The sequence below is a fragment of the Hemiscyllium ocellatum genome, chromosome 11 (genome assembly GCF_020745735.1).
Source record: "Hemiscyllium ocellatum isolate sHemOce1 chromosome 11, sHemOce1.pat.X.cur, whole genome shotgun sequence".
NCBI classification, from domain to species: domain Eukaryota; kingdom Metazoa; phylum Chordata; class Chondrichthyes; order Orectolobiformes; family Hemiscylliidae; genus Hemiscyllium; species Hemiscyllium ocellatum.
Genome location: NC_083411.1, coordinates 19,531,930 through 19,558,838, shown reverse-complemented (window position 1 = coordinate 19,558,838; position 26,909 = coordinate 19,531,930). Strand labels below are relative to the sequence as shown.

At 40.4% G+C, this 26,909-nt stretch overlaps 1 protein-coding gene across 1 annotated transcript; it reads right to left on the bottom strand.

Annotated features, from left to right (window-relative positions):
- Window positions 1-618: 618 nt before the first annotated feature.
- On the bottom strand, window positions 619-26,909 carry LOC132820125 (tumor necrosis factor receptor superfamily member 19-like). Its single transcript, XM_060832058.1, has 11 exons — window positions 26,813-26,909; window positions 21,121-21,207; window positions 19,518-19,628; window positions 18,218-18,396; window positions 16,746-16,831; window positions 14,824-14,988; window positions 14,171-14,311; window positions 12,600-12,699; window positions 7,168-7,660; window positions 4,102-4,150; window positions 619-1,428 (listed from the first exon to the last, which is right to left on the bottom strand). The coding sequence occupies exons 2-11, from the start codon at window positions 21,157-21,159 to the stop codon at window positions 1,415-1,417; spliced, it is 1,377 nt and encodes a 458-aa protein (XP_060688041.1). The 5' UTR covers window positions 21,160-21,207; window positions 26,813-26,909; the 3' UTR covers window positions 619-1,414.

The following is a 26,909-nucleotide window of genomic DNA, read 5'->3' as shown; positions in this document are numbered from 1 at the left end:
TGAAATTCTAGGATTTAGATTGGGAAGTTGATTTAATGGCATACTGGCAGTTCTGGGGCATAAGGAAAGAAACAGAACTTGAGGTATAACCAACATCGGGCAGAATTTTGCCTCTTGTTAATCCTGAGAGAAGCTTGGCACTTCATCAATGGGAACCAACTCCAAAACTGGCAACGAACTACCTTCCAGTTTGAAAAGGGGAGAAGCAGGTTGGATTAAAGAATCCATACTCTAATTTCACTTAATTAGCAATAGGGAAGCAGAGTTTATATTTAAATCTACAGTGAGGTAAAATGCCAAGCAAATGATTCAACCTCACCACTGAAATGGAGTCCAAGCTAAGCTATTGTAACATAGATGACTCTTTTTAAATAGACCCAATCCCAGTGTTTCAGACAGGGTGGGTCATTAATATGGTCAGTGCATCTGACAGAAGTCTTGTTGCATTTTCTCAATATTTTCCCAGAAAATTTCAGAGCAACAGCATTTGGGGTTGGATGGGGGTCTTACTCATTTTGATTTTCCTGCATTCTTCATTTGTATTAAAATGAACAACTCCTACAGCAAAAAATCTATGAATCATTGTTTAATTTAAAAAGTTACATCAATGAATGACTCAATTATCAAAAAACTGCTAATATCTAACGTTAAATTCTTCAGACTTGGATCGCAGTATTAAGTTTGCCTTTCAGATCTCCAGTCTGTGTGTAATATAGTTCACTACAGAGTTAATCGGAATTTGAACTTGTTTGTGTTTAAAGCAGACAAATAACATCAGCCCTCATATGGCATTTTGACTGAGTTTCTTTAGACCCGTTTCAGGTGCTGTTATTATATGTATATACAGGGACTGTTGAGGTAAAAGCAGTAGATACCAACAAAAGGTAAACAACAGCATCATCTTAAAATTAATTCCACGATAGAAAGACGCTATTGGAAGAGCAGAGACAGAAATGCAGCCTCAGATGATCAAGTTGAGGATTGTAACCAAGTTGTTTATGCATCTTTTAACTTTAAGAAAGTAACAAGATCCTGTATCGCTTATATTACTAAAGATCAATTATCTTCATGGTTGACAGCAAACTGTGCAAACCCTTTGAAGCTTCCAGATACATTTCACCATGTTAGCATGGAATTAAAACTGAACCCTTAATATCGCAAATTATTCGCTCCATTTTTTGATGCATTTTGATGAAATACTAGATTCACCCAAGATGTGTAATGGCAATGGGTTTTCCTAGCTTTAGGAATCACTGCCTGGAAACATGAGCCATAGTAGCAAAAGGAGATTCAAGCCCCTTCATGTCATTCAGCATTTACTGGGAATTCCCATTTTCTAAATGTTGTAACTCTTCATTCTCAACGGGGAGATCTTCAGCTTAAGTTCCCAAGCTTCAAGCAAACTGTAAAGGAGCTAAATGTGCACACCTGCAGGAGAGACAGGAAAAAAAAAGAAACAATTCAAAAATATGATTAGAGAGATGAATTAATGGAATTTTCCATTAATCTAATTTTCAGGAAGTAATGAATAAAAACAAAGCCTCCTTTGTTCATTTATTTTCAGTTCCCTGTTTATACCAAATTCTCAACACTGATTTTCCATCACTTGTACCTATTTCTGCATCTTTTACTTCCTCTGCCATATTTTCTTGAACTCCATAATTTACCTCAGCCCCTGATAAGAATTTCTTCCAATGTAAGAACCCTCCAAGAATCCGTCTGTGGTCAAGAAGTTGCCCTTATCAGCTAAGATCCAGGATATTTCATCGACCAAGCCAATAAAAGTACTAAGTGGCGATGCTTGGAAAGGTTAGTTCAACAAAGCAGACCTCTGGATGTTTCCCAATTTGACAATGTCTTGGGAAGCACAATCATGTACCTCAGCTTGGTTCAATTGGTAACATCCAATTTAGACATTTATTGCACATCTTCAACAAACATTCAATGATCATACCTGGGCTTGATCTCATACTCTAACCTAAGGAAGTTATGATGAACTATTGCAAACAGCAGCTCATTCTCAACAGTGTCCACTTCTGGGCACCATACTTTCACAAAGACAGAAAGGTTTTAGACGTGGTTACAGAAGGGTTGGAGAAGTGGGGCTAGCTAAATAGCTTTCACCGAGAACCAAAATTGGCTCAAAAAGCTTAAAGGCATCATTCTCTGCTCTAATCATTCAATGACACTCCAGTAGAGTATTGAAGGTAGTTCTACAATTTAGATGAGAGCTGAAAACAAGACCCAATTCAGGATATTCATAATACTCTGAGACTATTTGAAAATCAGGGTGTCCTGACTAACAGATTCTCCTTTACCTACCAAGAAATAGATCTCATGATTTGGAGATGCCGGTGTTGGACTGGGGTGTATTTGGAGATGCCGGTGTTGGACTGGGGTGTACAAAGTTAAAAATCACACAGCACCAGATTATAGTCCAACAGGTTTTATTGGAAGCACTAGCTTTCATACCACCTGCTGAAGGAGCGGCATTCCGAAAGCTATTGTTTCTCCAATTAAAGAAATAGGTCAGCTGAGTAATTATCTTTTGGCTGATTGCAGGACATTAGTGGCAGTGAATGCGTGACATTGGACTTTGATGTGATTCATAAATAATTGTAAGCAACTTTCATTCCTTTTTAGGTGATGGACACAGACTTAATACTAATACAAATTATTGTAAACTTCCTAAATGACTATCTTTGATGTAAGAACAAGAGGGCCATATCTTAATTATATTAGAAGTGTATGTATTTCTGCATTGTACAGGTTTGTAGGTAATTGATTTTCTGAATATAAGAAATACAGCTTGCATTTATTTAATTGCCTTAGCAGGGAAAACCATTCAATTATTCAAAAGGTGGAAGGATTAAATACTCAGAAATAGGTATAAGGAGGTTTCTGAGGGAGAAAATGAGTTTAGGGAAAGAGTCAGGGTCTGCAGTTTACAGAACTGAAAGTAAGTCTCAAAGTAAGCTGAATTAGGTTAAACAGATAGGGAGGGGTGAAATCATGTAAATGTTGGTGAACTACAAAACAGTGCATTGGACTTGTGGGGTGAGTATTGTGTAAAAGGATTATGAATATGCTGAAGGTTACAACTGGCAGACGACAGGTAGCAAAAAAGAAGGGAATTGGGAGAATGAACTTGGAGCTGAGAAAGACATGAAGTTTTCACCAATGATACACTGAGATAAGAGCAGTGATGGGGAAATGATGCGGAAATGAAAATATGGGATTGGAACAGATATACAGACAGGTAGTTCATTTCAGGTTACTGCGAACCATCACAACAAGGAGGACACAGGCTGCAACACTGGCTGAATGTCTTTTTTTAATTCATTCACAAGATGAGGATGCCACTGACTGGGCCAGCATTTATCACCCATCCCCAATTACCCAGAGACAACCACATTGGTGTGGGTCTGGAGTATGTAGGCCACAGCAGGAAAGGTTGACAGATTTCGGACTCAAAAAGAACGTCAATGAACCAGGTGGATTTTCCAACATTTGTTTCCTGGTCATTATTAGACTCATAATTCCAGATTTTTAATGAATTCAAACTCCACCACCTGCCACACTGGGTCCTGGGTCCTCAGAACATTACCTGGCTCTCTGGATTAGTAGTTTAATGATAATACCACTGGACCATCGTATCCCCTCTTGGTGTCAGGATTGAAGACAATGGTTGTTCCAATATTTCTGAAGAGGAAACAGCAGCAACCTTTAACAGCAGCCTAACAGTTGGCCTTATCAAAGTGCCATGTACCCCATGGTAGCTCTGACTGCTGCTCATGCACAGGAATCGTGGTCATAGTTACTGTGGGTAGGATTAGGCAAATATGAAGGGGGAGTGGTAGAGAAGAGTTAGTCATGTCCCCTTAATCCTAATTGAAACTGGGGGTCTCAGAGGAAACTGGGTATGTTTTTGGAAGGACAGTTTGGATGTATATATTTTGTGGCAGATTTGAGGAAGTAACCATCAAAGAAACATTAATCTTTATTGTGTTTCTCCCAAACCTGGTAGTAGTTGTGAGAAACCCAAGGAGGTAAGTCCATAGTGAGTGAAGAAATGAAACATAGAGAGGAAAAAGGTCTCACCTTGAGTCAGCCCACTTGCATGGTTGAGCAGATTTTCTAAGTCACCAACCTAACAAAGAAAAGTATGAATTAGCTGGATACACTATTTTCAAATCATAATAATCTGAATCTGTGATCCACAGAGGAGATCTTTATGGTTTTAGATGCATGAGCATTATATAGAAACACATTTATTCTTAGCACGTGATAATTATTAAGTTACAGAACAAACAACCATAAAAACTATCAAAGACTGCATACCATAACCTGGCTTGCATAAATGAGCCTTGATTTACGCCAAGTAAAAAATGTGAACTGCTGTTGGTGTCAATAGCCATTTCAAAATGTGACAAAAAGTTTAAGTCCAATAATTTCAATTAAATCAAATATAACATTTAATTGGATAAATTAAGTCTACAAAAGGTCACTTTAACTACAATCAAAGTGCTTTAAGATACATCAACTTCAGATTCTTCAGCATCACGTCCAAACAGTTCATCAAATTAATTCAGAAGGTATGGCATCATCAGAAGGATCCCATCCTGACTCAGACTTAGCACCTTCTGTTTTCAAATCATCCCTCCACAAATTGTCTCATGTCTATCCATTAAATTCAATATTCTGCTTGTACTGAATGATCAGATGACAGTTTGTACATTAGCAACATCTCAAGAATTGATGACAAAAACATCAAGGGAGGCTATGTACATTGTTCCGACTTCTATGAAGGTTTTTCTCTTGATTAACTATCAACTTATTGCATTTGCATGAACATCATGATGAATAGCAAATGAGGCATATATTTGAAGGTTAAACGACAGACATTATACCCCTTGACTGCAAATCAAATTTTATTTCTTCCCAGGTACCTCTTGATCTCATTCTAACATTGGACCTGAGCATATCCTGCTCTAATAAGCTGAGCCCTTTGCATAGGCCTCCAAGATTCTATTCTGCACATTACTGATACACAGCAACACACCATCCTCAATCATTCAACCATGGTCATGGGTGTGCAAAAAAACACCCCGGCAGGGAACTTCATTTTCAGTATGTTTTTGGGTCCAATCAGGTCCAATCCACCATCCAATGAGATCCTGGCTGATCTATTAATCCTCAACTCCACCTTCCTGCCTTCTCTCCATTTGTTATTGATCAGTTAGCAAATGCTACTCCTTTTAGGTTTAAACCAACTATGTGCTTTGCTCTTTTGATTTGCTAGTCCAGCTTCTGGTCCAACACATGCAATCTGCTCTTGTATGCACTTAAACTCACACCTATCTGCATAGCAAACACACTCCATGGTGCCTGCATGATCCAGACACTGCCTTGTAAGGCGAGCTAACACATGGAATTTGGAGGTGATAAAACAATTGAGGTTGGCTTCTAATGCAAAAATGGCATTTCTTAGCAGAAAAGTAAGGTGGGGGTTTGGAAGTTTCAAAGCCGAGCAGAAGCCTAAAAATGCATTTTTGGCACGGAGATAATGGAACTATCTTAAAGTTTCTCGACAACTTATATACAACAATTCCATTCTATATCCAGAGAAGATAAAGAAAAATCTCCTTATAGCAGTGGCCAGAAGTAGTGCCCTTCACGCAGAAGAGTGAAAACTGGACCGTGGTCACTTTAGAGTTGGAGAGGTCAGGAGAAGCCTTAACCTGACCCTTTGGCCACAGAATTTGGAAATTTCAACACGTATTAGCTTTATTGTCACATGTCACTCACATGAGTGCAGTGAAAGGTTTATAAGCTGCCACTTGAGCCAAGAGGGGGACAAAAAAAAAGAAAGCAGAGAAAAATATGATGATATCATCACATTGAAACTGAGATAATACAAAACAGTAAAACTGAGATAATTTAGCTGGAGCTAGAAAGAAAGAGAGAATGCTGGCCAGATGAGAAAATACAGTTGACAAGCTTCTTCTTGTCCAGTTTTTTCATTGGACAAAATTTTAAGAAGTCTAGACATTTGGCGCCCATTACAGCATGCTCTATACAAACATGCCAAGGGCCCATCACAAAGAGATTTTGTCTTATTTTTGCTTTAAAAACATAGGTCACCATTAGTAACAATTGCAGATCCATACACTTAGAAGTAGGATTGCAATGGGTGTCACTCTTACTGATCATAAATTTCAATGTCGACAGTTCTCTAATGTAACAAGTTCGGGCAGTTGACCAAGTTCCATTGATAGCATGAGTCAGAGAGTTACAAGGTCAAATAGTGTGTGAAAATGGAAACATCACTCTGGTGCAATTATAAGAACAAAGAAAATAAGAACCAAGAAAGAGCCTTTTAAATTTATTGAGCCACTCTTCCCAACATGGTCATGGGGTCTACCCAATTCAGAAAGACAGCGAAAGCCTGGTAATGTTTCCAATAAAAAACTCTATCCCTGATCTCAAAGCCTATAAAAGAATAACAGTCCAGGATATCAATGTAACATTTAATCCTGTTCTGTTGAACTCTACAGATGACAACTGTTATGTTCCAAACAGCTTGCGAATGTTAAGACTTCTACACAGCTCTTTTTTTCAAGGTCACTGATTTGCAGCATTCATATAAAAATTGATGGAATTGCAGAAAATAATCTTCAAGCCAGCATTGAAATTTAGGAAATTACTGTAATCTCAAACAGAATTTAACTTACACAGTCACTATTAACCAATGTCCGTGATGATAAAATTGATGGAATCAAATTTGAATCCCTAAATCCTGGAAGTCCGTGCAAGGTAATCATAATTTGTCTTAAGCCAATGCAAAATAGTGGCCAATCCACAGTTGTCTGTCTATTTGCATCAGGACACCAAACAATTTTCTTTTACAAATAGATATTTGTGATTTCCTTTTATGGCTTTTACGCAGAGGAAAAAGATGTGTAGAAAGAAAGGCTTCAGTACATCTGTACATGGATTATTAATGCACCCATTTCTCAGCTGGAGAACAGTGCCTGGTACAAAAGGGGAAGATGAAAAGGCAAACACTGCATTAAGAGGAAAACAAGAAACAAGTCAGCAATTGTTTCCAAATGTGGCTCATATATCAAATAAAAAAAAAGTGCTTTAATTGAAACAACAACTTACCCGAATAGTTCCAGTGGATAGATTGCGGTGCTCAGAGTTACCACATCTACTGCTGGAGCATTCTTCTGGTCTGCTCTCATCACGATCCCACATGCATGACTCTTTTGTACAAGGACCAGATCCAAAGCTACAGGATGCTGCAGTTGGCCCTTCATGTGGTCTTGAAGCCTGGGAGTATGCTGTAGTTTCCTGAGCGACAGCATCAGTCAGATACTCTTGAAGATCTAGCTCTGTACATTCCACTGGAGTATGCTCCTGTCTGTATTGCAACACCGAAGCACAGTGGGACATCTCACCTCCTGCTTGTCCTAATGAAGCATCAGCATCATCATTGTGTCCCAGAAGGAATTCACCATTCACTTCACAGTTTGAGGTCCATGCAGGTCGACAAAGAGCAGAGCAATCAGAAGTGTGGGCCAGCTGTTGGAATTCAGGCGTATCAACCTGGCAGCAATTTTGTGAAGAACTGGAGAACGCAGGACACGTAACTGCACTGTGAAAAAAGATTTCAAGAGTAATTAATAAATAGTTTCAAACACCATAGATAGCAGGAGAAACTCAGCACGTCTGTCTGCAGAGAGAAACAGGGCTGAAAATGTATTGCTGGAAAAGCGCAGCAGGTCAGGCAGCATCCAAGGAACAGGAGAATCAACGTTTCGGGCATAAGCCCTGCTTCAGGAGGGGCTGAAACACACTGCATTACAGGTGACAGTGTAACCATTCTGAGACATTCAGCAGCATTTGCAGAGAGAGAAACAGTTAGCATTTTGAGTCCTACTTGACCCTCATTTTAAGGAACAATCAGACAGAACTCAAAATGCCAACTCTGTATCTCTCTCTGCAAATGCTGCTGAGTGTCTCAGAATGGTTACACTGTCACCTGTAATGCAGTGTGTTTGTAGGCTTTGTGGACTAAATCAAACACCAAGTCCAACAAAGAATTCACAGCAACAACTGGCTAGCGTACCCATTTTATGGAATGAAAGAGTCTGGTATTGAAGGTTGAGATTGATCAGGGGCTACAAAGTGACGAGTTTCCAGAGGTTTCTGAGACAGTGGTTGAAATAGGAGTACCTATTATTTCAGATCAGCAGCGTTTTGACTATGATCAGCAGCCAAACTGGAGAGGAAATGTTTGAAAACAGTTTAGGTGAAGACGAGAAGATATGGGAAGACCCTATTCATGGTGGGACTGGTCCACAGAGCTGATGGAGCAAAACTAAAACCTTGCTTCATGTGATCAGGCCAACAATCAGTACCTGGCTTGATGATGCATTTGATTTTTTTTGGCATTTCCTTCAGGACAGATTCCTTCTTCTTCTATACCCACAGCATTCCTCTACAGATGCCATATTCTCTCTCTCTGCTGCACAGTAATTCGGTAAGTTAGCAAATGGTACAACTATTAGCTTTAATATGGCTTTGTATTTCATTCATTTTTCATTCACATATCGTGCTTTGCAAGGTTCGTTTGTAGATATATCTTAAACATTTGCACATCTTCTCGAAAACATGGTCTGTTTTGCTGCTTGATCCCCAGCGCTGACTTGTATTAGAAGGGAAGTAAAACATACATTTCCACACTGAAACATTTCAGTCATCTACTAACAGAAGTATAGCAATTCATAGCTGAGAGGAGGTTATGGGAGGGAGGGAATGTGTTCCAAAGCATGATTTTTGGCTGCAAAATATAGTCACTTTATATGCTGGATCAATTCTGACACCGTGATCTAAGGTATTTCCAACTACATGTAACATCCAATACTACTTTACTCAAAAATATACGTTAATGAAGGATAATTGCATCTTCAAATCAGAAGTAGGGATGTCTTGGTGCAACTCTGCATGGCCATGGTTGAGCCATTTTGGTCTCTACCCAAGATATACTTCAGATAGAGGGAGTACAGTCAAGGCTCACGATGCTGATATTGGAGGGTGGCAGGACTGTTATATGAGGAGTTCTGGATTAGTGGTGCTGGAAAAGCACAGCAGTTCAGGCAGCATCCGCGGAGCAGTAAAATCAATGTTTCAGGCAAAAGCCCTTCATCAGGAATACAGGTCTCACCCTCACCTGTATTCATCATGATTTAGAAGAATGAGAGGGACCTTTGAAATGTACAATGTTTTAATAGAGGCTCGAAAAACTAAACACAGGGAGCATGTTTCCTCTAGAGAGAGAGTCTAGAACCAGGGGACACAGTCTCATGATTCAGAGTAGGCCATTTTGGACAGAGAGTAGGAAAATTTTCACTTGTACGGGAATGAATCTGTGGAATTCATTAACACCAAAGGCTATAGAGACTGGGTCACTGACGAAATTCAAGAAAGACATTGATGACCTTTTGGATTTTGGAGACATCGAGGCATATAGGAAGAAAGTGGGAACATGACATTGAGATAGAGGATCACCCTTGATCAAATTGAATGACAGAGCAATCTTGAAGGGCCTAATCCAGCTCTTAGTTCCTATGATTCTATGTTTCAAAGGGAATACTTCACTGTTACAAATGTGTACTTTGCATGCAATAGCAAACTATGGCCCTATCCGATCTCTGAGGTGAAAGTTAAAATCTCAGTGCATTACTTCTCATGAGAGCTGGAGAGTTCTCTTGAGTCCCCTGATCAATATCACAGCATCAACGTTGATTTGACCAGTTTCCTCACCACCCCTTCTCCCCAACTTATCCCAGATCCAACCTTCCCAACTCGGCACTGCCCTCTCAAACTTTCCCTCCTGTCCCTCTTCCTTCTCACCTATCCACTCCACCCTCTGCTCTGACCTATCACCATCACTCCCGCGCCCCCACCTGCAACAACCTGCCTTCCCCCTAGCTTTACCCCACCTCTTATTCATCTGTCAGCCCCCTACGCCCACCTCCCCCCCAACATTCCTGAAGAAGGGCTTATGCCCAAAAAGGTCGATTCTCCGGCTCCTGGGATGCTGCCTGACCTGCTGTACTTTTCCAGTGCCACACTTTTCGACGCTGATCTCCAGCATCTGCAATCCTCACTTTCTCCTGGTCAGTAACAACCCCTCAACATAGAACTAAAAATCAGAGCACCTGGTCATTATCACTTGGTGGTGCATTGGAACCTGTTCTTTCACATTTCCTACATTATGTTGAGCATTACAACCCAAGAATAGTTATCTGCAGACCACTTTACATGTTGTGAACATCACATACATCAACCAAGTTATCTCTTTCAAAAACATTCCGATATTATGGGCATCACAGGTAAGGAATTTAACAGATCTGAAGGAGCAGGGGAGTGAGAAATATGCAATGAGGCTTTTTAAAATAGTTCAATTTTAACCATAAGAACAAGGTAAAGTCAAGAGGACTATATATGAAATATTGCTTCTGCTGAGACTAACAACTAGCTTTCTCCCAACTAACCCTAAACTAGAGACCAGATGAAACTCTTTATTTAATTGCAAACAGATTCCAAGCGACAGGACAAGTAGACAAGAAGCTGGGTATTCTGACAGTCCTACGGAAACTGTATGGTGTATCTTAAAAGCTGTCCAGGAGACCAACATTCATGTAACCACAAACTTAGATCTGTTAATCTGATGCTGAATGGAATTTAAAAGTAGGGCAACCAAAGGCCAGTAATGAAATTCATTCTTTCTCATGGAGTAACTTGAATAGTTACTTCTACTTTCTGTTTAATTGAAGTTATATAAATGACAAGTTTTAAAAAAACATATTCGTTGCAGCTTTGTGATTTTGCTGAAACCAAAAAGTGTGTCAAATTCATTTCTTTCTCCAAAGAAAATGGGAAAAACTATTTTTTTCTCTCTGCCTGGTGTTATCGAGGGATAGCATTCCTCTGTGTTGAGCTGGTTCAGCTCAGTTGTGTAGTAGGCTGCCATTACTCTGTGTGGCCTTTACCTACTCAAGAGAAAATGCGAATGATGCAAACTCGCAACCATTATTTTATCAGATTCCCACTGAAAGAAAACGCAAGTGCGAATGTCTCTGAGGGCAGGGTCATACTTCAGCTGAGATGACCCTCATCTCATGCAGTCCAGTTTCCCAGCTATTATTTGAGGTATGGGGTTTACTGACACTGACAGAACCGAAATCTGAGGTAGTGTCTTCAGGAAAACTTTGCGTCAAAATCAGAACTTGGTAGCAAAGATTGAAAGATAAGCACCTGAACCAGAACTGGTTGCCACATTCTGCTAAATACGCTGCAGGGATCATGCACCCTGATGCCTTCCTTCAAAAACTGTAGAGTCAGCGGGGGACCATCAAATGTGCACAGGTTTGTGCCCAGGCATAATTCAGGTGCTTGTGTGGCCCCTGTAAACAACATTTCCTGCGTCAACAGGGAAAAAGAGAGTTGCTCAGACCTTCCCCAGCTCATCCTCCCCACCGACCTGCAATTTGTTAAGAGGCATGGCTAGACAGGATGGTGGTGCTGGAAAAGCACAGCAGGTCAGGCAGCATCTGAGCAGGAAAATCGATTTTTCAGACAAAAGCCCTTCATCAGGAATGGAGGAAGGGAGTGAAGAAGGCGTTTGCTATGTTCGCCCTTCATTGGTCAGTGTAATGAGTGTAGGAGCTGGGAGGTCACATTGCAGCTGTACAGGACATTAGTTACCTGGGTAATACAGCATTCAATACCAGTCTCCCTGCTATAGGAAGGATGTTGTAAAACTTGAAAGGGGTCCGAAAAGATTTACAAGAGTGTTGCCAGGGTTGGAAGGTTTGAGCTATAGGGAGAGACTGAATAGGCTGAGGCTATTTTCACTGGAACGTCAGAAACTAAGGGTTGACCTGAGAGAGGTTTATAAAATGACAAGCATGGATAAGGTGAATAGAAATGGGTCTTTTCCTGGGTTGGGGGTGTTGAAAACTAGAGGGCACAGGTTTAAGGTGAGAGGGGAAAGAGATAAAAGAGATCTAAGGGACAACATTTTCACATAGAGGATGGTGTGTGTATGGAATGAGCTGCCAGAGTTATTTCTACTGGGATTTGCTAGTCTTCCACACACATTCTGGTGGATGGCTGTTGGGAGCGTGAAGAAATGCCAGTCCCATGTGCTAGATGGTCATTTTCTCAGTTACATCATCTGCAGCTGTGCCTTTTGCAATGAAATGCATTTCTACTTCAATCAGGTTATTACTATAACAAGTACATATTAATAGGATTTATTACAGCATAACACACTGGGAGTTCAGCATTCCAGTAACATTAAAGACCTTTAAGAATTTTGATGGAAAATTAATTCTACCCGTGGCGCAATTCTATGCAAACTAACTTTTTAAAGTCCAGTTTGAACATTGTCTGCACCCCCTCAGTGATTTAATGGATACAAGTAAAATGAATAACCAGTGCTCTGGTTCAGGTTAAATTCACCCCAACCAGGTGATGTCATTCCACTATACTCTTCGACAGAATAGGAATTTTCCAACGTTTACCTCCTGCCTTTGGTTTGAGATCCTGATGGAGAGAAATAGGCCACGATACAGGATTTTAATGTACATGGTGCATCTTCAGACTGAATCACATCTGCTGGTGCTGAGTGTAAAAACAGAACACAAGAAACGTTGGTACTTGAACGACATTCTGCAGTTATGCTCAGTTCTTGTAGTCAGAAGTGTCAATTCAGTTATACTTCCACTGCACTACTGCAATACTTGTGGAGTCAGGATACCCACAGTGACATGACAGAGAAGGTTCCGGGAATTTGACCCAGCTACAATGAAGAAACTGTGATACAGTTCCAAGTCAGGATAGTGTTCCCATGCCTCAACTGTTTTTAATCTTATCAAGTAATAGAGTGGAAGATTTGGAAGTGTCTTTCAGAGCATCCTTGGTGAGTTACTGCAGTGCATCTTGCAACTGTTACACTACCACCTCTGTGTATTGGTGGTGAAGGGAGTGAGCATTAGAGGAAGTGGGAAGGTACCAATCGCTCTTGTTGGAGATAGTGATTACCTGGAACATATGCGGCACAAATGTTACCTGCCACTGGTCAGCCTGAACCTGGATGTTGTCCAGATCTTACTGTATTTAGATACAGACTGCTTCAGCATCTGAGGAGTTGAGAATAGTGCTGAATATTACATAGTCACCAGCAAATATCCAACCTTATGGTGGTGGTCATTGGTAAAGCTGCTGAAGATGAATCTCCAATTGCCATAACCCTCTCCTTTGTGTCAGGTTTAACTCTAACCAATGGTGAATTCTCTCATCTAATTCCAACTGACTCCAGTTTTGCTCAGGCTCCTTGATGCTTCACTCAGGCAATCACTCTGAGGTCAAGATCAGCTCTTTTGTACATGGTTGGACCAAAGCTTTAATGTGGTTAGGACCTGAGCGTCAGTGTGCAGGTTATTCCCTTGGAATTGCTATTTGATCACATTGTTGATGAGTCCCATCAGCTTGTTGACAGGGACATTATCATTTGGTAAATCATTCACACATTATGTTAAATACATGAACACTTTTACTAAACTGACAGAGAGAGAAGTTCCACACAAACATGTCCAGTGCCCATACACTGCTAGTCTGCAACCTGAAGTGGGAACCTGCTGTATAGAAACATTACTCAGTGCATAACTGAGAATGATCTTCTGTATCATACTCCACAATAAGACATTATGATTGACACCTCGGATATATAAATGAATGGTCTCAAAGAAATGTATGATTACAATTCTGAGCTGGATTCTGGGAGGAAATCTACCCTGCCTCAAAATACGGGTCTCATTTATTTATGACTGAGATGCTGAGAATTTTCTTCACTCAGATTGTTAATCTTTGGAATCTTTTTCTTCAGAGGGCTGTGAATGCTCAGTCCTTCAGCATATGCGAGGCTGAGATTTTTAACTTTCTGAACTTTGATGGAATCAAGAAGCAGTGAGTATGGTGAAAGCATAGAAGAGGGCGTGAAGTAGACCAGCCATAATCTTGATAAAGAGCAGAGCAGGTTCAAATTGGTGTGTAGCCAAAGGCTGCTTCTGATGCTCACTCGGACTTCTCTTACCTTCAGGCTGTGCTGTATTGTAATCCGAAGTGACCTTCTGACAGTGTATGATTAAACTCTCAGTGCTCGCGTCATCCACTTGTCCCTCAGAACATGAAGATTCCATTCTGGCTCTCTCGGTCACGGGGGCTCTTGGGTGTCCTGAAAAGTGAAGTGTTTGCATGCATCAGCCAACCTGCCATGATACAATTGTGTGTTATATTCAACATTTTGGACGCCGGGGGTGGGTTCTTTCTGTATCAACAATGAGATGTTTGAGTGAAAGTGACTCAGTGCCAAAGGAAGAAAATCGGAATCGCAAATGCCTTTTATAATTTCTGCACATCCCAAAGTTTTACAAGCAATTTAACAATTCTGAAGAATAGTCATTGTTGTATGCTAAGGAGCAGAAAAGAAATCAAGGAGGCAAAGCCAAGGTTTACTACATAATAAATTGTAAAGAATGGGAAGAGATGTTGAACAAATTCGATCCTGGGAACAAATACAGAAAAAAATAAGAGAATGTGTCACTAAATATTGACATTAACAAAATGAAAATGTAAGGACAAGGGAATGCATTGAACGCAGGTGATTCCTCGTGAGCTCCAACTGTACTCAGTAGTGAGAGAGTTAATGCCAGCGCAAACCAATGCAGTGTGATGAACTTCAGTTACCGTTGTTCTGCTTTTCTGCGACCAGCTTTCTGCAGTAGATGAGACAGAGCAGCAGGGTGGTCAGCAACACCGTCGTCAGGACACTACAGATCACAGCTACAAGGGCAGTGTTGTAAGGACCAGTGTCAGGGCTCAAGACCCTTGTCACATCCAATCTGGAGACACCTATGAAGCAGACAGAAGGGAAATTGTGAGAAATCCAAATGCAGAGTTCTTAATTCGTCAATGGTATAAGCTCTCTACTGAGCTGGTGATGCATATCCCGATGGTTAATGCTCACTTCTATGGCTGTCAGCATCCAATCATTATCTTGTTACATTCTTTTAAGAGACTTTTTTTTTCTTTTTGGACTATAAAATGGAAGTTGGATGGCTACACAGCTAAGAGTGCCAGTAGAGTATTGTAACTTTAAGATCAAGCGAGTTTGGGTGGTGTGCACTTTAGCTGGACAAGATGATATTACATTTTTGGAGCAGCAAGATGAATACTTTATAATAGAGTGGCACCACAAGGCTTTGAGTGAAAGAAAAACTGCGTAATGACAGATTTAAAATCAGCATGAGCAAACTCACACAGTGAAATGAGTAAACAGAGGGAAATTCTGTGGGACTGGAGCTTGCTCAATTGGTTTATGGATCAGAGTTGATCCAGTGGCCCATGCCCCCATTGACTGAAGTTAAATGTGTCATAACCGTGATTACTTGGATATATATTGGGAGGAGATGTTAACTCATTTCCAAATACATCTCTATAATAACCTTACTTGTAGGGTTTTTGTGATGCTTTAAAGATAGGCAATTTAAGATGTGTAACAGATACTGCAGTCAATGCACAGCAGACCTCTCACCATGCAAACGATCTCTCACTGGAATAATCATGTTCACATATTAAATACCCTGTGAACCTTACTCCCTACATTTTCAGCCACAAAACTTGGTATCTGTGTGCCACTGTGAACAGCAGAGGAGGAGCATGATGCCTGACTGTGAAATAAACTAGCCTTTAAGTGTGTTTGATCATTACTTGTGGATTAGGACAGCAAAAAGATTGAGAAAGACACTGGTAAATTGCTACTAGACAGTATAGGATCTCGTTCGTCACTGCCACTGTTTTTTCCTATGTTTAAAGAACACTTCAGAAATATTGCAATTTTAAGTTCTCATTTTGGCAAAAAAATGTTTTAGCAAGATTTCTGCACAAGAAATGTTTTCTGTCTACATTACTACCATCCATTTAACATGGATTTTTTAAAATTCTCTGTTCCATATAATATCCCTGCAGACAGAATGGATGTACAACCTGTTCCAAGATCTCTGCCAGTACCTCTCTATTAATAGTCATTGCAAAACATATCATTGGGGTTTTCACTTGCTCCTATGACCTGACCTTTGTATGACACTGTCCTTTATTTGGAAGGAGAAATCAGAAGACTACTATATGGAAGGATTGTAGACATGGATCTTGTGCTCCAATGTTCTACAGCATTCCAATCTCAACAGCCCACATTCAAGTTGCCAAAGAATATCCTGGAGGCCACAGAATTTGAAAATTTATCTCCAGGACACTGGCTCAAGAGGCCCAGAGGAAAAAAAATCAGAAAGCGATTGAATGTTTCACAACGTATTAAAATATCGTGGATGAGATACAAAGGTGTCTGTTTCCAAGTGGGAATTAAAGGCTTTTTGCTGTCATGGAAAAGTAATATGTCACAAGAACAATTGTAGCAATCGGCCAATGATAGGGGAATAGGGGATGGGATCGGGAAGCACAAATCTCCAGGAATGCTTACAACCAGTGTGGATAACTCAATTCCCACACATCCCATCAGACCACCCTTCCTTGTACAACTTCCTGTGAAAATGACGGTTATGAACGTTCTCAAGCCACATAATAAGACCGCACAGGGCGAAGTGATCACTTACACTGAGGGTCACGGGGAGTTGCTGGATCTGTGCAGGGAATGCACTCTTTATCTGGCAGTCCGCCAAGCCGGGTCTTCCTATAAAATCTACATGGAAGAAAAGACTTGGTGCACATCTTCAGGGGTTACTCACTATCTATATCATGCAGACTCAAACAAGACCGTAACAAATATAAGAAAATACTCATGGAGAACTTGCAATTAGTCAACACTAGTTTGATCTTTACAAGGCTGGAGACTGGATGACGTTTTGAGCAATTTCCAGAGAAAAAAACTGCATTTGCAATTCAACTGACAATAACAAACAGAAGATGTTTTCATGAACACATCCATATAATGATCTGAATATTCGTCCACCCCTTGCACTCTTGCACAGGAACTTTACACTGCAGCTGGCTATGTGAAACCTGACCTGGGGAGTCATAGAGTCATACAGCACAGAAACAGATCCTTCAGTCCAAACAGTCCATGCTGAACATAATCCCAAACTAAACTAGTCCCACCTGCCTGCTCCTGGCCAATATCCCTCCAAACCTTTCCTATTCATGTAACCATCCAAATGTTTTTTTTAAATATTGTAATTATACCCGCAGCCAACACTTCTTCAGGAAGTTCATTCCACACACGAACCACCCTCTGTGTAAAAAAATTGCCTCTTAGGTTTCTTTTAAAATATCTCTCCTCTCGCCTTAAAAATGTGCCCCCTCGTCTTGAAATTTCCCATCTTAGGGAAAAGACCATCAACTCTATTTATATCCCTCATTCATTTATAAACTTCTATCAGGTCACTTCTCAACCACATACACTCAAGTGAAACAAGTCCCAGCTTATCCAGCCTTTCTTTATTACTCAAACTTTCCATACCCAACAACGTTCTGGCAAATCTCTTCTGAACTCTCTCCAGCTTGATAATTTCCTCACTATAACTGGGCGACCAGAATTGAACACAGTACTCCAAAAGAGGCCTCACCAATGTCCTCTATAACCTCAACATAATGTCCCAATTCCTGTACTCAAAGGACTGAGTAATGAATGCCAGTGCGCCAAACACCTTCTTAAACACCCTGTCCAAACATGACACAAACTTTAAAGAATTGTGTGTTCTTGAAACTGAGACAGTGTAACCAAATTGGAAAGTAGCTCTGTTCTGTGGAATTGGCACCCCTTATTTGATTAATTACAATTCAAAAATTAATAATATGCATTCTCTCAATCCTGTAAGATTACTACCCAGTAAAATATTCCATGTGATAATTGCCCTGCATGTAGCATGAGAAAAAATAGCCAATGTGATTCATAACTAACTTATCACTTACAGGTACAGGCTTATTATGAGGTCATAAAATGCAGTTTCTTGCGTTAGGTGTTAGCAGAGACATGACATGTACAAAATGGATTATGCCAAGCTTCTCACTAAAGTTAGTGAATAGAGGGAAAATGAATCTCAAGGAGCAGAAGGAGAATTCCACTTACCCTGGTGAGCATTTCCCACACACAGCGTTGCGAGACACCGTGCAGTTCTTTACTTGAATCCGATTCACGAGCGCACAAGAAAGGCACAGTTTGCATTTCTGCCGGCCCCAGCTGTCTTTGTACCTGTTGGGCCCACAGATCACACACTCTGTACCGAGCCCAACTCCAAACCCACAGTCCTGTAAGAAATTTGAACAGTCAGCAACTCAGTAAGCTTCTAAAAAGGAGCACTGCAACTTAAAGGATGATTCTATGCTTCCAAGACCGGCGCTGTCAGAGGGAATGCAGTCAGGAGAGTCCTCTAGTAAGCTTGGACCATGTGTTCCAATGTTCTCCAGCACTCCAGCAGCAGACTTTTCTGGAATCTCCAGGATTTGAGAATTAAGCTCGCACCGCTGGCTTCTCAATTTAGTCAGAAACCCATCGCATTGGCTTTCACAGAAGATGGCTATAATGTCTGGGGTTCTCCATCAGAAGGGAGGTGTCTTGTTCTAAAACAATGGCAGATAGCTATGTTATGTCCTCCTTCCATTCACAATGCCTCTTTGCAAGTGTTTTTATGTTGTCCAGGAGGTTAAAAGACTGAAGGGAAAGCTTAATAAATACATAAAGGAGAAAGGAATGGAAGGATACATTGACAGATGAGATGAAGTAGGATGGGAGCAGGAGCATAACTGGCTGAATGCCATCCATCTACTTTAAATTTCATGCCATTGTGTTTAGTTTCACTGTTAATGCAACATTAGATATTGAGTATGTGACAGAAGCAAGATTTAAAAGATGGACATTTTCTCATGTTAATGACTTGCCACCAGTAATCAGGACTATGTTTGTATTCCTTCAACACATTTCATCAAACTATACACTGCGCAATAAACACAATGATTAGTGGTATGACCTTTAATAAATTATTTTATTTTCCTTTTTAAATGCTTTAAGATTGATTACTTCAAGCATCATAACAAAGACACACAGCACGCACTCTGATATGATCTCTCACCACCCTTTTTCCTTTGCAGGCAAATCATGTCCCTGCTAGCAGCAAAGGGTGAGATCTGAAATTGCATTAATCATATTAAAATTGATATTAAGTTTAATCAAAAGTGAATCTACATTGTTAACAGTTGAAGAAGAAGATGATTGTAGAGAATCTGCTTTTTGTTTGAGGCAAATCTCATAAAGCAAATTCACTAACCTCTCATGTCTGTCCCTACCTGAAGTCGTCAGACATTCTCTTAGTGGCTATAAAGTGTCTTTGTATTTATTGCACTTATTGTTGGCTCACTGTGCAATTTCATACCTTCGACAATTCCATTCCAGGTCCACATTCTTTACAAACTTTGCAGGTCCCATCGACATCCCAATACTCATTCTCCTGGCAATCCCTCATGCTGGTTAAAACACCAAGAAGCTAAAGGAGGAGTCAGAAAGGATAAGTAATAGAAGTTATGCTGCTCTGCAAGTATGTCCTCATCTCAAAGCCAGTATCCAGCTGAATAGGGTACCTGATCATTACTGTACAAGGTATCTGATCATTACTGATTTTCATTGTGTAAATGTTGTTTTAAAATTTTACTCTTATTTGCTTTGTCTCTATGTAAAACAATTCTTTGACAGCAATGATTGTTCCAATTACAAAAACATCTCACGTTGGCATCTGACATGAGATGTGAAATATGAGCACTATTCACAAGATCCCATGGATTAAAAGCTGTTCAGCAGGGCGCTGCTCAAATAGACTGGACAGACCAGTACATACCAGCTGCTCCTGGGATCAAAACAGAAATTCTCAAGTCAGAGCAGCAAACAGCATCACTTGTGTTTTATTTACAGCCCCAGTTGCATATCTTGGAAAAGGTTCAAAGTTTCCAAATGAATGAAACCTTTGCCATGATTTTGTTCTTGCCAGTGAGGCAAAAAGGTCACAATTGTAGTCAGGTGCCACGTAATTCATTTCTGCATTAGAATATCTTTCAGTCCACTACTAGGGTCTTTATCGTTGCTGGTCCCACACACCACAGGCAGGTCATCTAAATATGTAAGTATCGTTGTCTAATTTGGACCTTAGTGCTGTGTGTTGCATGAACTGTACAAGTCAATGAAGCTGGTGGACAGGTGGCAGCATCTGGATTACGACCTGGAGCAACTCAGGGACATTTTTTTCAACAGACATGTAATTCCATTAAAATTTAAAGCTCAGACTTTTAAATGGGAGGTGAGAATCCCCTACAACACAAATGGAGTGTGTCACAATTGACAGAGGTGGCAATCTGCACCCTTATTCCCATCTCATCCCTAACCATGGTGTAAACTCCATGCTATTTTAGCTCCTCCGCTCCAGTCCACACCACTGACTTCCACCTGGGAATTGATGATTGAAGATTTAATTCAACTTCAAGCAGCTGAATACCAACAAGATCCTTCCCCCATCCCCGCATACAAGTAGGTCAAATCTGAAAACCCAATGGAATGGCTGGGAACCAGTTTTCAGCAAGACAGTAGGATGCATCCCGCTGCCTTGTTAATCCACACTGCCCCTACAAATACAAAGGACTTCTGATGCTGCAGAAATGAAATAAATAAAAGCTGAAATTGCTGGAGAGACTCAGCAGGCCTGGCTGTGTCTGTAGAGATAAAACAGCATTTACGTTGAGTCCAGTGATGTTTCTTGTTCTGAAAGGTCACCAATGTTGCCAGACCTGCTGAATTTCTCCAATCTTGAAAATGATGTTGCCCATTACTGTGGGTAGCAAGGGATGGAAAGAATTAAAGAATTAAGGAATATGCTGGCATATTCCCTGGGAAAGTACCTGATCTTTGCACTTGGTAAGCAACTGGGTGCCTGAGCTAAAAACTATTACAACCATTCAGTCTTTAGTATGAACAAGGAGAGTAATACTTACCAGAGAGAAGAAAATGAGAAGCTCCAGCCACGGTCTCATATCCAACACTCTTCCCTAATATTTCAAGAATTGATCAGAACTTGCAGCCTGCAGTTTGAACACAGATTTTTATATGCATCTGGTCAAATTAAGATTTTTCATTGCATTAATGTAGCAGCTTCACAACTGAGTTATGATGCAGGTAAGATTCTGCCCCTCCCTCGATAAGCTTCTGATCTCATTAGTACTGCTACTCAGTCAAGATAGACATCAACCACCTATGTGAATGGGTTACTCCACCAGCTTATCTTGCCTTAACCAGTGACAATAACCAAAATGAAACTAGTTTAAAAAGCAGATACTCAGTTATTAGTCTTGTGTAATCCATAACTTGACCAATCCTTTCCTTCACTGATTCCTATTAATTTTTAAACAAACAAAAACGGTATCCATCATTGTGAGATTTGTCAATGTTTTAAAATTGCAAGGAAAAATATTTGTAAAGCTTCTAAAGGTGAAAACTCTTTGCACAAAGGCAAAAGGAGAGCTCATATAAATATTCTGCATTCATGGAACTCAGGAAAATGTCCAACTCCATTAAATTCAGCAGCAATAAAACCATTTTCACCACAATCTGCAAATAACTGCTCAACTAAAACTAACCATGTTTCCTCAAACTGTCTATTTGGTTATTCAGTTATGTATGGGTTGCCCCCCAATTTGGTTGTGGTTAGTACTTGGTTTCCTAAAAAATAATTGATTAACATCCACATTTCCTAAACTGTGCAATTTGTGGGTTACCAACTTTAGGAAGCCACTGAACTTCATAGGCCAGGAGGCCCATTACTCCACAGAGTCCAGGCGAGTTCTTTAATTCAAACTGATTTTCAGCTCTGATGAAGAGTCACCTAGACTTGAAATGTTAGCTTGCTCTCTCTCCATGGATGCTGTATGATCATCTGTGATCTCCAGCATTTGTTATTTTCAGTACAATTTGCTGCATCTTCTGTAATTTTTTCCTAATCTTACATCCTGCTCTCTCCTGAAGTTTTTTTTTGTCTCGAATATTTATCCAATAGGATTCAGTGGTCTCTGCCTCATCCACTCACTGTATCAAAGCAGTCATTGTCTCAATAATCTGCTGCTTAAAGAAATTCCGCATAAACCCTCCTAACATACGATGACAACATTGAATTTATAATCTCTCATCACTTGACAGTCCCTTCCTTATTTATCCTCATAAACCTCTTTTGTGTTTTGCATATATGTAAAATCTCATGATCTTCTCTCCTCTCAAGAAAGTTCTACCAATATTTCACATCTTTGCAATTTAGTTTTGCATCACAAATATTATGCTGGTTGCATTTCAAAGATAGGCCAAAATAAAGTCTAATATTAAAGACATGAGATCTGTATATCTTTGGACAATTTGAACTGACATCAAATTATTTGTTTTATTGTACAACTCTTACAACAAGGTGTAATGTTTATTTTATATATCATGTTTGTCTTGGCTTGGTCCACTTCACAAATGTGGTCAGATTGTCATTTCAGAACAGTCATAATTCTCCTCTGTCTAATTTGGTTTTTTTTTTGCTGTTGTATGGTGCAGTTACATTTGGTTCAATTCTATTCCTACGTATCAGTCAGGAACAGTGTTAGGCTAAGGGTGACATCCATAGACATGATGAACTGAATGGCCTCCTTCTGGCCCATAAACTTTGATACTTGATTATAACAACAGCAATAGGCCTTGCTCTGTTTACGCTCCTGTCTTTTGAGGTTAAACCGGAGGCAGGTAAGCGATCTGGCACAGGCAGAGTTGCAAACTGAATTCATATATTTAAATCAGATCCCGATGTTACAATTCTGACTTTGGCAAGACTCTTTATTAAAAACAACATCTTGCTTTTAATCATTTGGGTTAGCAGATCTGGAGGCAAGAAAGACAGAGAAAATAAATACATTTTCAATGTTTAATCCAGGACTGATGAGCAGATCACCATTTGAAATATTAACTGTTTTTTTTGCTCTCTCAGATGCAGCCAGATCTGTTTAGAATTTGCACATCTTCTGTTTTGCATTTGGTTCAAAGTGCTTGTGTTTTGCCGAGAAGCAGGGAGACATCACCTGTGGCTCAGTTGGTCGCACCCTCACCAAAGACACAGGATTTTGATCACTCCAGCAAATGAACACAGCACAGGTGGACACTCCAAGCATAGCACTAAAGGAATTATGCACTTTTATTTGGATGAGGCAAAAAGACCCTGTCCATCTTCTGAAATAGATACAAAGTATCTCATAACTCTATGTGTGGAGTTTGCACATTCTCCCTGTGTCTATGTAGGCTTCCTCCAGGTGCTCTGGTGTCCTCCCACAGTCCAAAGATGTGCAGGTCAGGTGAATTGGCCATGCTAAATTGCCCATAATGTTAGGTGCATTAGTTAGAGGGAAACGGGTCTGGGTGGGTTACTCTTCGGAGGGTCAGTGTGGACTTGTTGTGCCAAAGGGCCTGTTTCCACACTGTAAGGAATCTAATCTAACATAAATTCAAAGATCAGGGGCCTTATCTCTCGCTTCCTTGCCTGTCCCTCAAGCAGCATCACGCAAACAGATTATCTCAATGTTTTGTGAGACCTCACAACAGTGATGGCACTTTGAAAGTTCATAATCATTCCAAAGTGTTTTATGGACATTCAGTGGCCATGAAGACTTGATGTGAACAAAAATATTTATTTCCTTTTAACCTTCAGGTGCCCTTTACTCTGCTGATTTTGTCATCTTCACCAACTACAATGCCCTCACAATTCCTGCTTTATAACCCTTTCACAAGTATCAGAGACCATTCCTTCAAATTCCTGATGTTAAGTGCTGTAGGTCAAAACCTGCTCCCAACTGCCAGCCAGCACTTCCGATGGGATTGAGACAGATGAAGAATTTAACAGATATATCTGGGCATGTACATTGGTCTGGACGTGAAGGAAGCTAATAGCCACCCATCTGATTTGCACTGAAGGGTTAAATATCAGGACACTGAAAATTTATATTTATATTGCACTTATAGTGTAATAGGTGGAATATTACTGAATGGTGTCCTAAAGCTGGCCATCTTGAAACTGGAAGCTGAAATAAACACAGAATGCTGGAGAAACTCAGCAGATTCAGCAGCATTGTGGAGAGAGAAAGAGAGTTAACATCTGGTGTGGCCCTTTTTTTTTAAAAGAACATTTTTTAATTGACTGGCATAGATTTTAGGTCCTACCAGCTTATTCAGTTAACTGCTGCAGTGGTAAGGATTAGTTAGCAGTTTCACACACTCTCTCCCCAATTCTGAATGACACTGGTCTTTGCTCAATCCAACGCTGTTCAATCCACCCGACCCAGCCACTGACAAGATCCAGTTTCATAAGATGTGACATGGAGGATATTCCATGTGCCTTTGGGTGTAGGTAGGCACCAGGCCCCACCCTGACTGATGAAGCCATTAAAATTTGCAAGGCTCAAGATAAGCATGCACACGGGTTTCAGGGGTACAGAGGATTGGCTGTCTCCAGGTCAGTCTGAAGCAGGAGCATGGTACTGCACTGATCTTCTGTATTCAATGGCTGAGCAATTACAGTGAAGACAAAGACAACCATTGCAAAAATCAAGTCTAAATTTGCCATCTCACCAAGACAAATAGAACTGAATGGGGCAAAGTTAAAATTACCAACACTAGGTTATAGTCCAACAGGTTTATAGAGTCATAGAGATGTACAGCACGGAAACAGACCCTTCAGTCCAACCCATCCATGTCGACCAGATATCCCAACCCAATCTAGTCCCACCTGCCAGCACTTGGCCTGCATCCCTCCAAAAGGTTTATATGGAAACTTTATAGCAAAGTTCTGTGTCTTCTGGTCCTGCTCCACAACAACCTGAAGAGGCACTGCCTCAATAGCTAGTGCCTCCAAATAAACCTGTTGGACTATAACCTTGTATTGTGAGTTTTTTAACTTTGTCCATCCCAGTCCAACACCGGCATCTCCAAATCATGAATGGGGCAAGGTAGTGTAAGGGCTATAAATGATTAGGGTTCACTCTAACTATTATCTGCTGGCAGAATTGTTAATAACTTTTGAATGGAGCATTCACAGATCTGTGTTGGCTTTTCGATACACATGGTGAATGACCCAGGGGAGTGAAAAAGGAATGGCAAAAGGGCAAGCCCTCATCATACTCTCCAACTCCCTGAGAATGCCATACTTTACTAGTTCAGCCCTCCCATCACATCCCCAATTTTCATTGCTTAACTATTAGTGGCTGTGTCTTCCGTTACTTATACTCTTTAGCTTTGGAAATTCAAATCCCAAATTCTAAACCTTAACAAACCCCAACTGGGGTGACATGGTGGCTCAGTGGTTAGCACTGCTACCTCACAGCACCAAGGACCTGGGTTCAATCCCCACCTCACACAACTGTGTAGTGTTTGCACATTCTCCCTGTGTCTGTGTGTGTTTCCTCCCACAATCCAAAGATGTGCAGATCAGATCAATTCCCTGTGGTATTGAGTGGATTAGTCAGGGGTAATTGTGGGTGGATGGGTTGCTCTTCAGAGGGTCAGCGTGGACTTGTTGGGCTGAAGGGCCTGTTTCCACACGTAGGAAATCTAATCTTTCTCCTCTTTTAATAATGCATCTTCAAACCCAACTCTGTGACCAAGCTCATAGTCACCTCTCCTCATGTTTGTTTAGATGAGTGAGAATTTGGTCTGATCACACTGCTTTGTAGCTCCTGAGGGAATATGTTCAAGTATAAACCTGTTGGACTATAAGCCGGTGTGGTCTGATTTTCAAGTCGTGAAGTACCGATAAGGAAAAAGGCTTGGGCAGAATACTACCCATCATTTTCAATCCCGCACTCTCCAGGTGGTCTATTAATTCTAAAAACACGGAGATACCATTAACTATATGAGCAGTACAACTTTTATAAACGACATGAAGTCTTCCTCTACCTTGTCTAGCGTCATGATATTAAATCTCATTTATCTATAATTCAATAACCCTCCAGCCCTCGGAAGAATTAAAAAACCCTCAATATCAGTTTGTATACTTGAGCTCCCTTTAGATTAGTGAAGGGGAAGTTTGTCACAGTATGTGCAGTGAGGATTTTTTTTTCCCTCCAGTCCATCCTGCTGTACATGCCCCAACATGCCCCAATGTGCACATTGCCTTGCAGTGATGAGAAAAACTAACAGCAGCGAATTATACCAACGCGTTCCGTTCATTTTAAACAATTATGTAGATACACAGCGTGGCTTCAAAGCCAATTAGTTGGATAAACAACGGTGAAATGTTTCCATTAAATAAATCGAACTGTTGCGGAGGATCATTCCTGCACATTATGAATATATCACTCCGGTCTGATGTGGCATTTCCAATAGGTCCCAGTTTGTTAATTTAGAAGCGACTTAAAAACCCAAATGTGGGCATTATTTCACGGAATATGTGCACTCATTTTCATGAGTGTTTCTCAAGTGTCTACTGGATTTCAATGTCTGAATCCTTTACATGTCTCTGCCAGATAACAAGCGAGATTTTCAACAAGAATAAACTGACGCTGGATCTGAAATCGCTAATCTCTCGAATTATGTTTTTTTACTGCTGTACGAATTCAAATATTCTTTTCCCCAAGAGAACGGTGTGAACTAACTCCCTTCTCTCTCTCTCATTACCTTTCTCCTGTCTCCTCACGGACTGTGCTGACATCAATTTTGAAACCTGTATTTCATTCAATCCTGAGCAACGTCTGGAGCCAGAAATTCACGTGGA

What these genes read in the sequence shown, in the direction of transcription:
- LOC132820125 (XM_060832058.1), bottom strand. Translation starts at nt 21,159, where the DNA reads ATGAGACCGTGGCTGGAGCTTCTCATTTTCTTCTCTCTG. An exon ending in CTGGAATGGAATTGTCGAAG is followed by an intron (nt 18,397 to 19,517) that starts GTATGAAATTGC and finishes AATTTCTTACAG; the next exon opens with GACTGTGGGTTTGGAGTTGG. An exon ending in CGCAGAAAAGCAGAACAACG is followed by an intron (nt 14,312 to 14,823) that starts GTAACTGAAGTT and finishes TTCACTTTTCAG; the next exon opens with GACACCCAAGAGCCCCCGTG.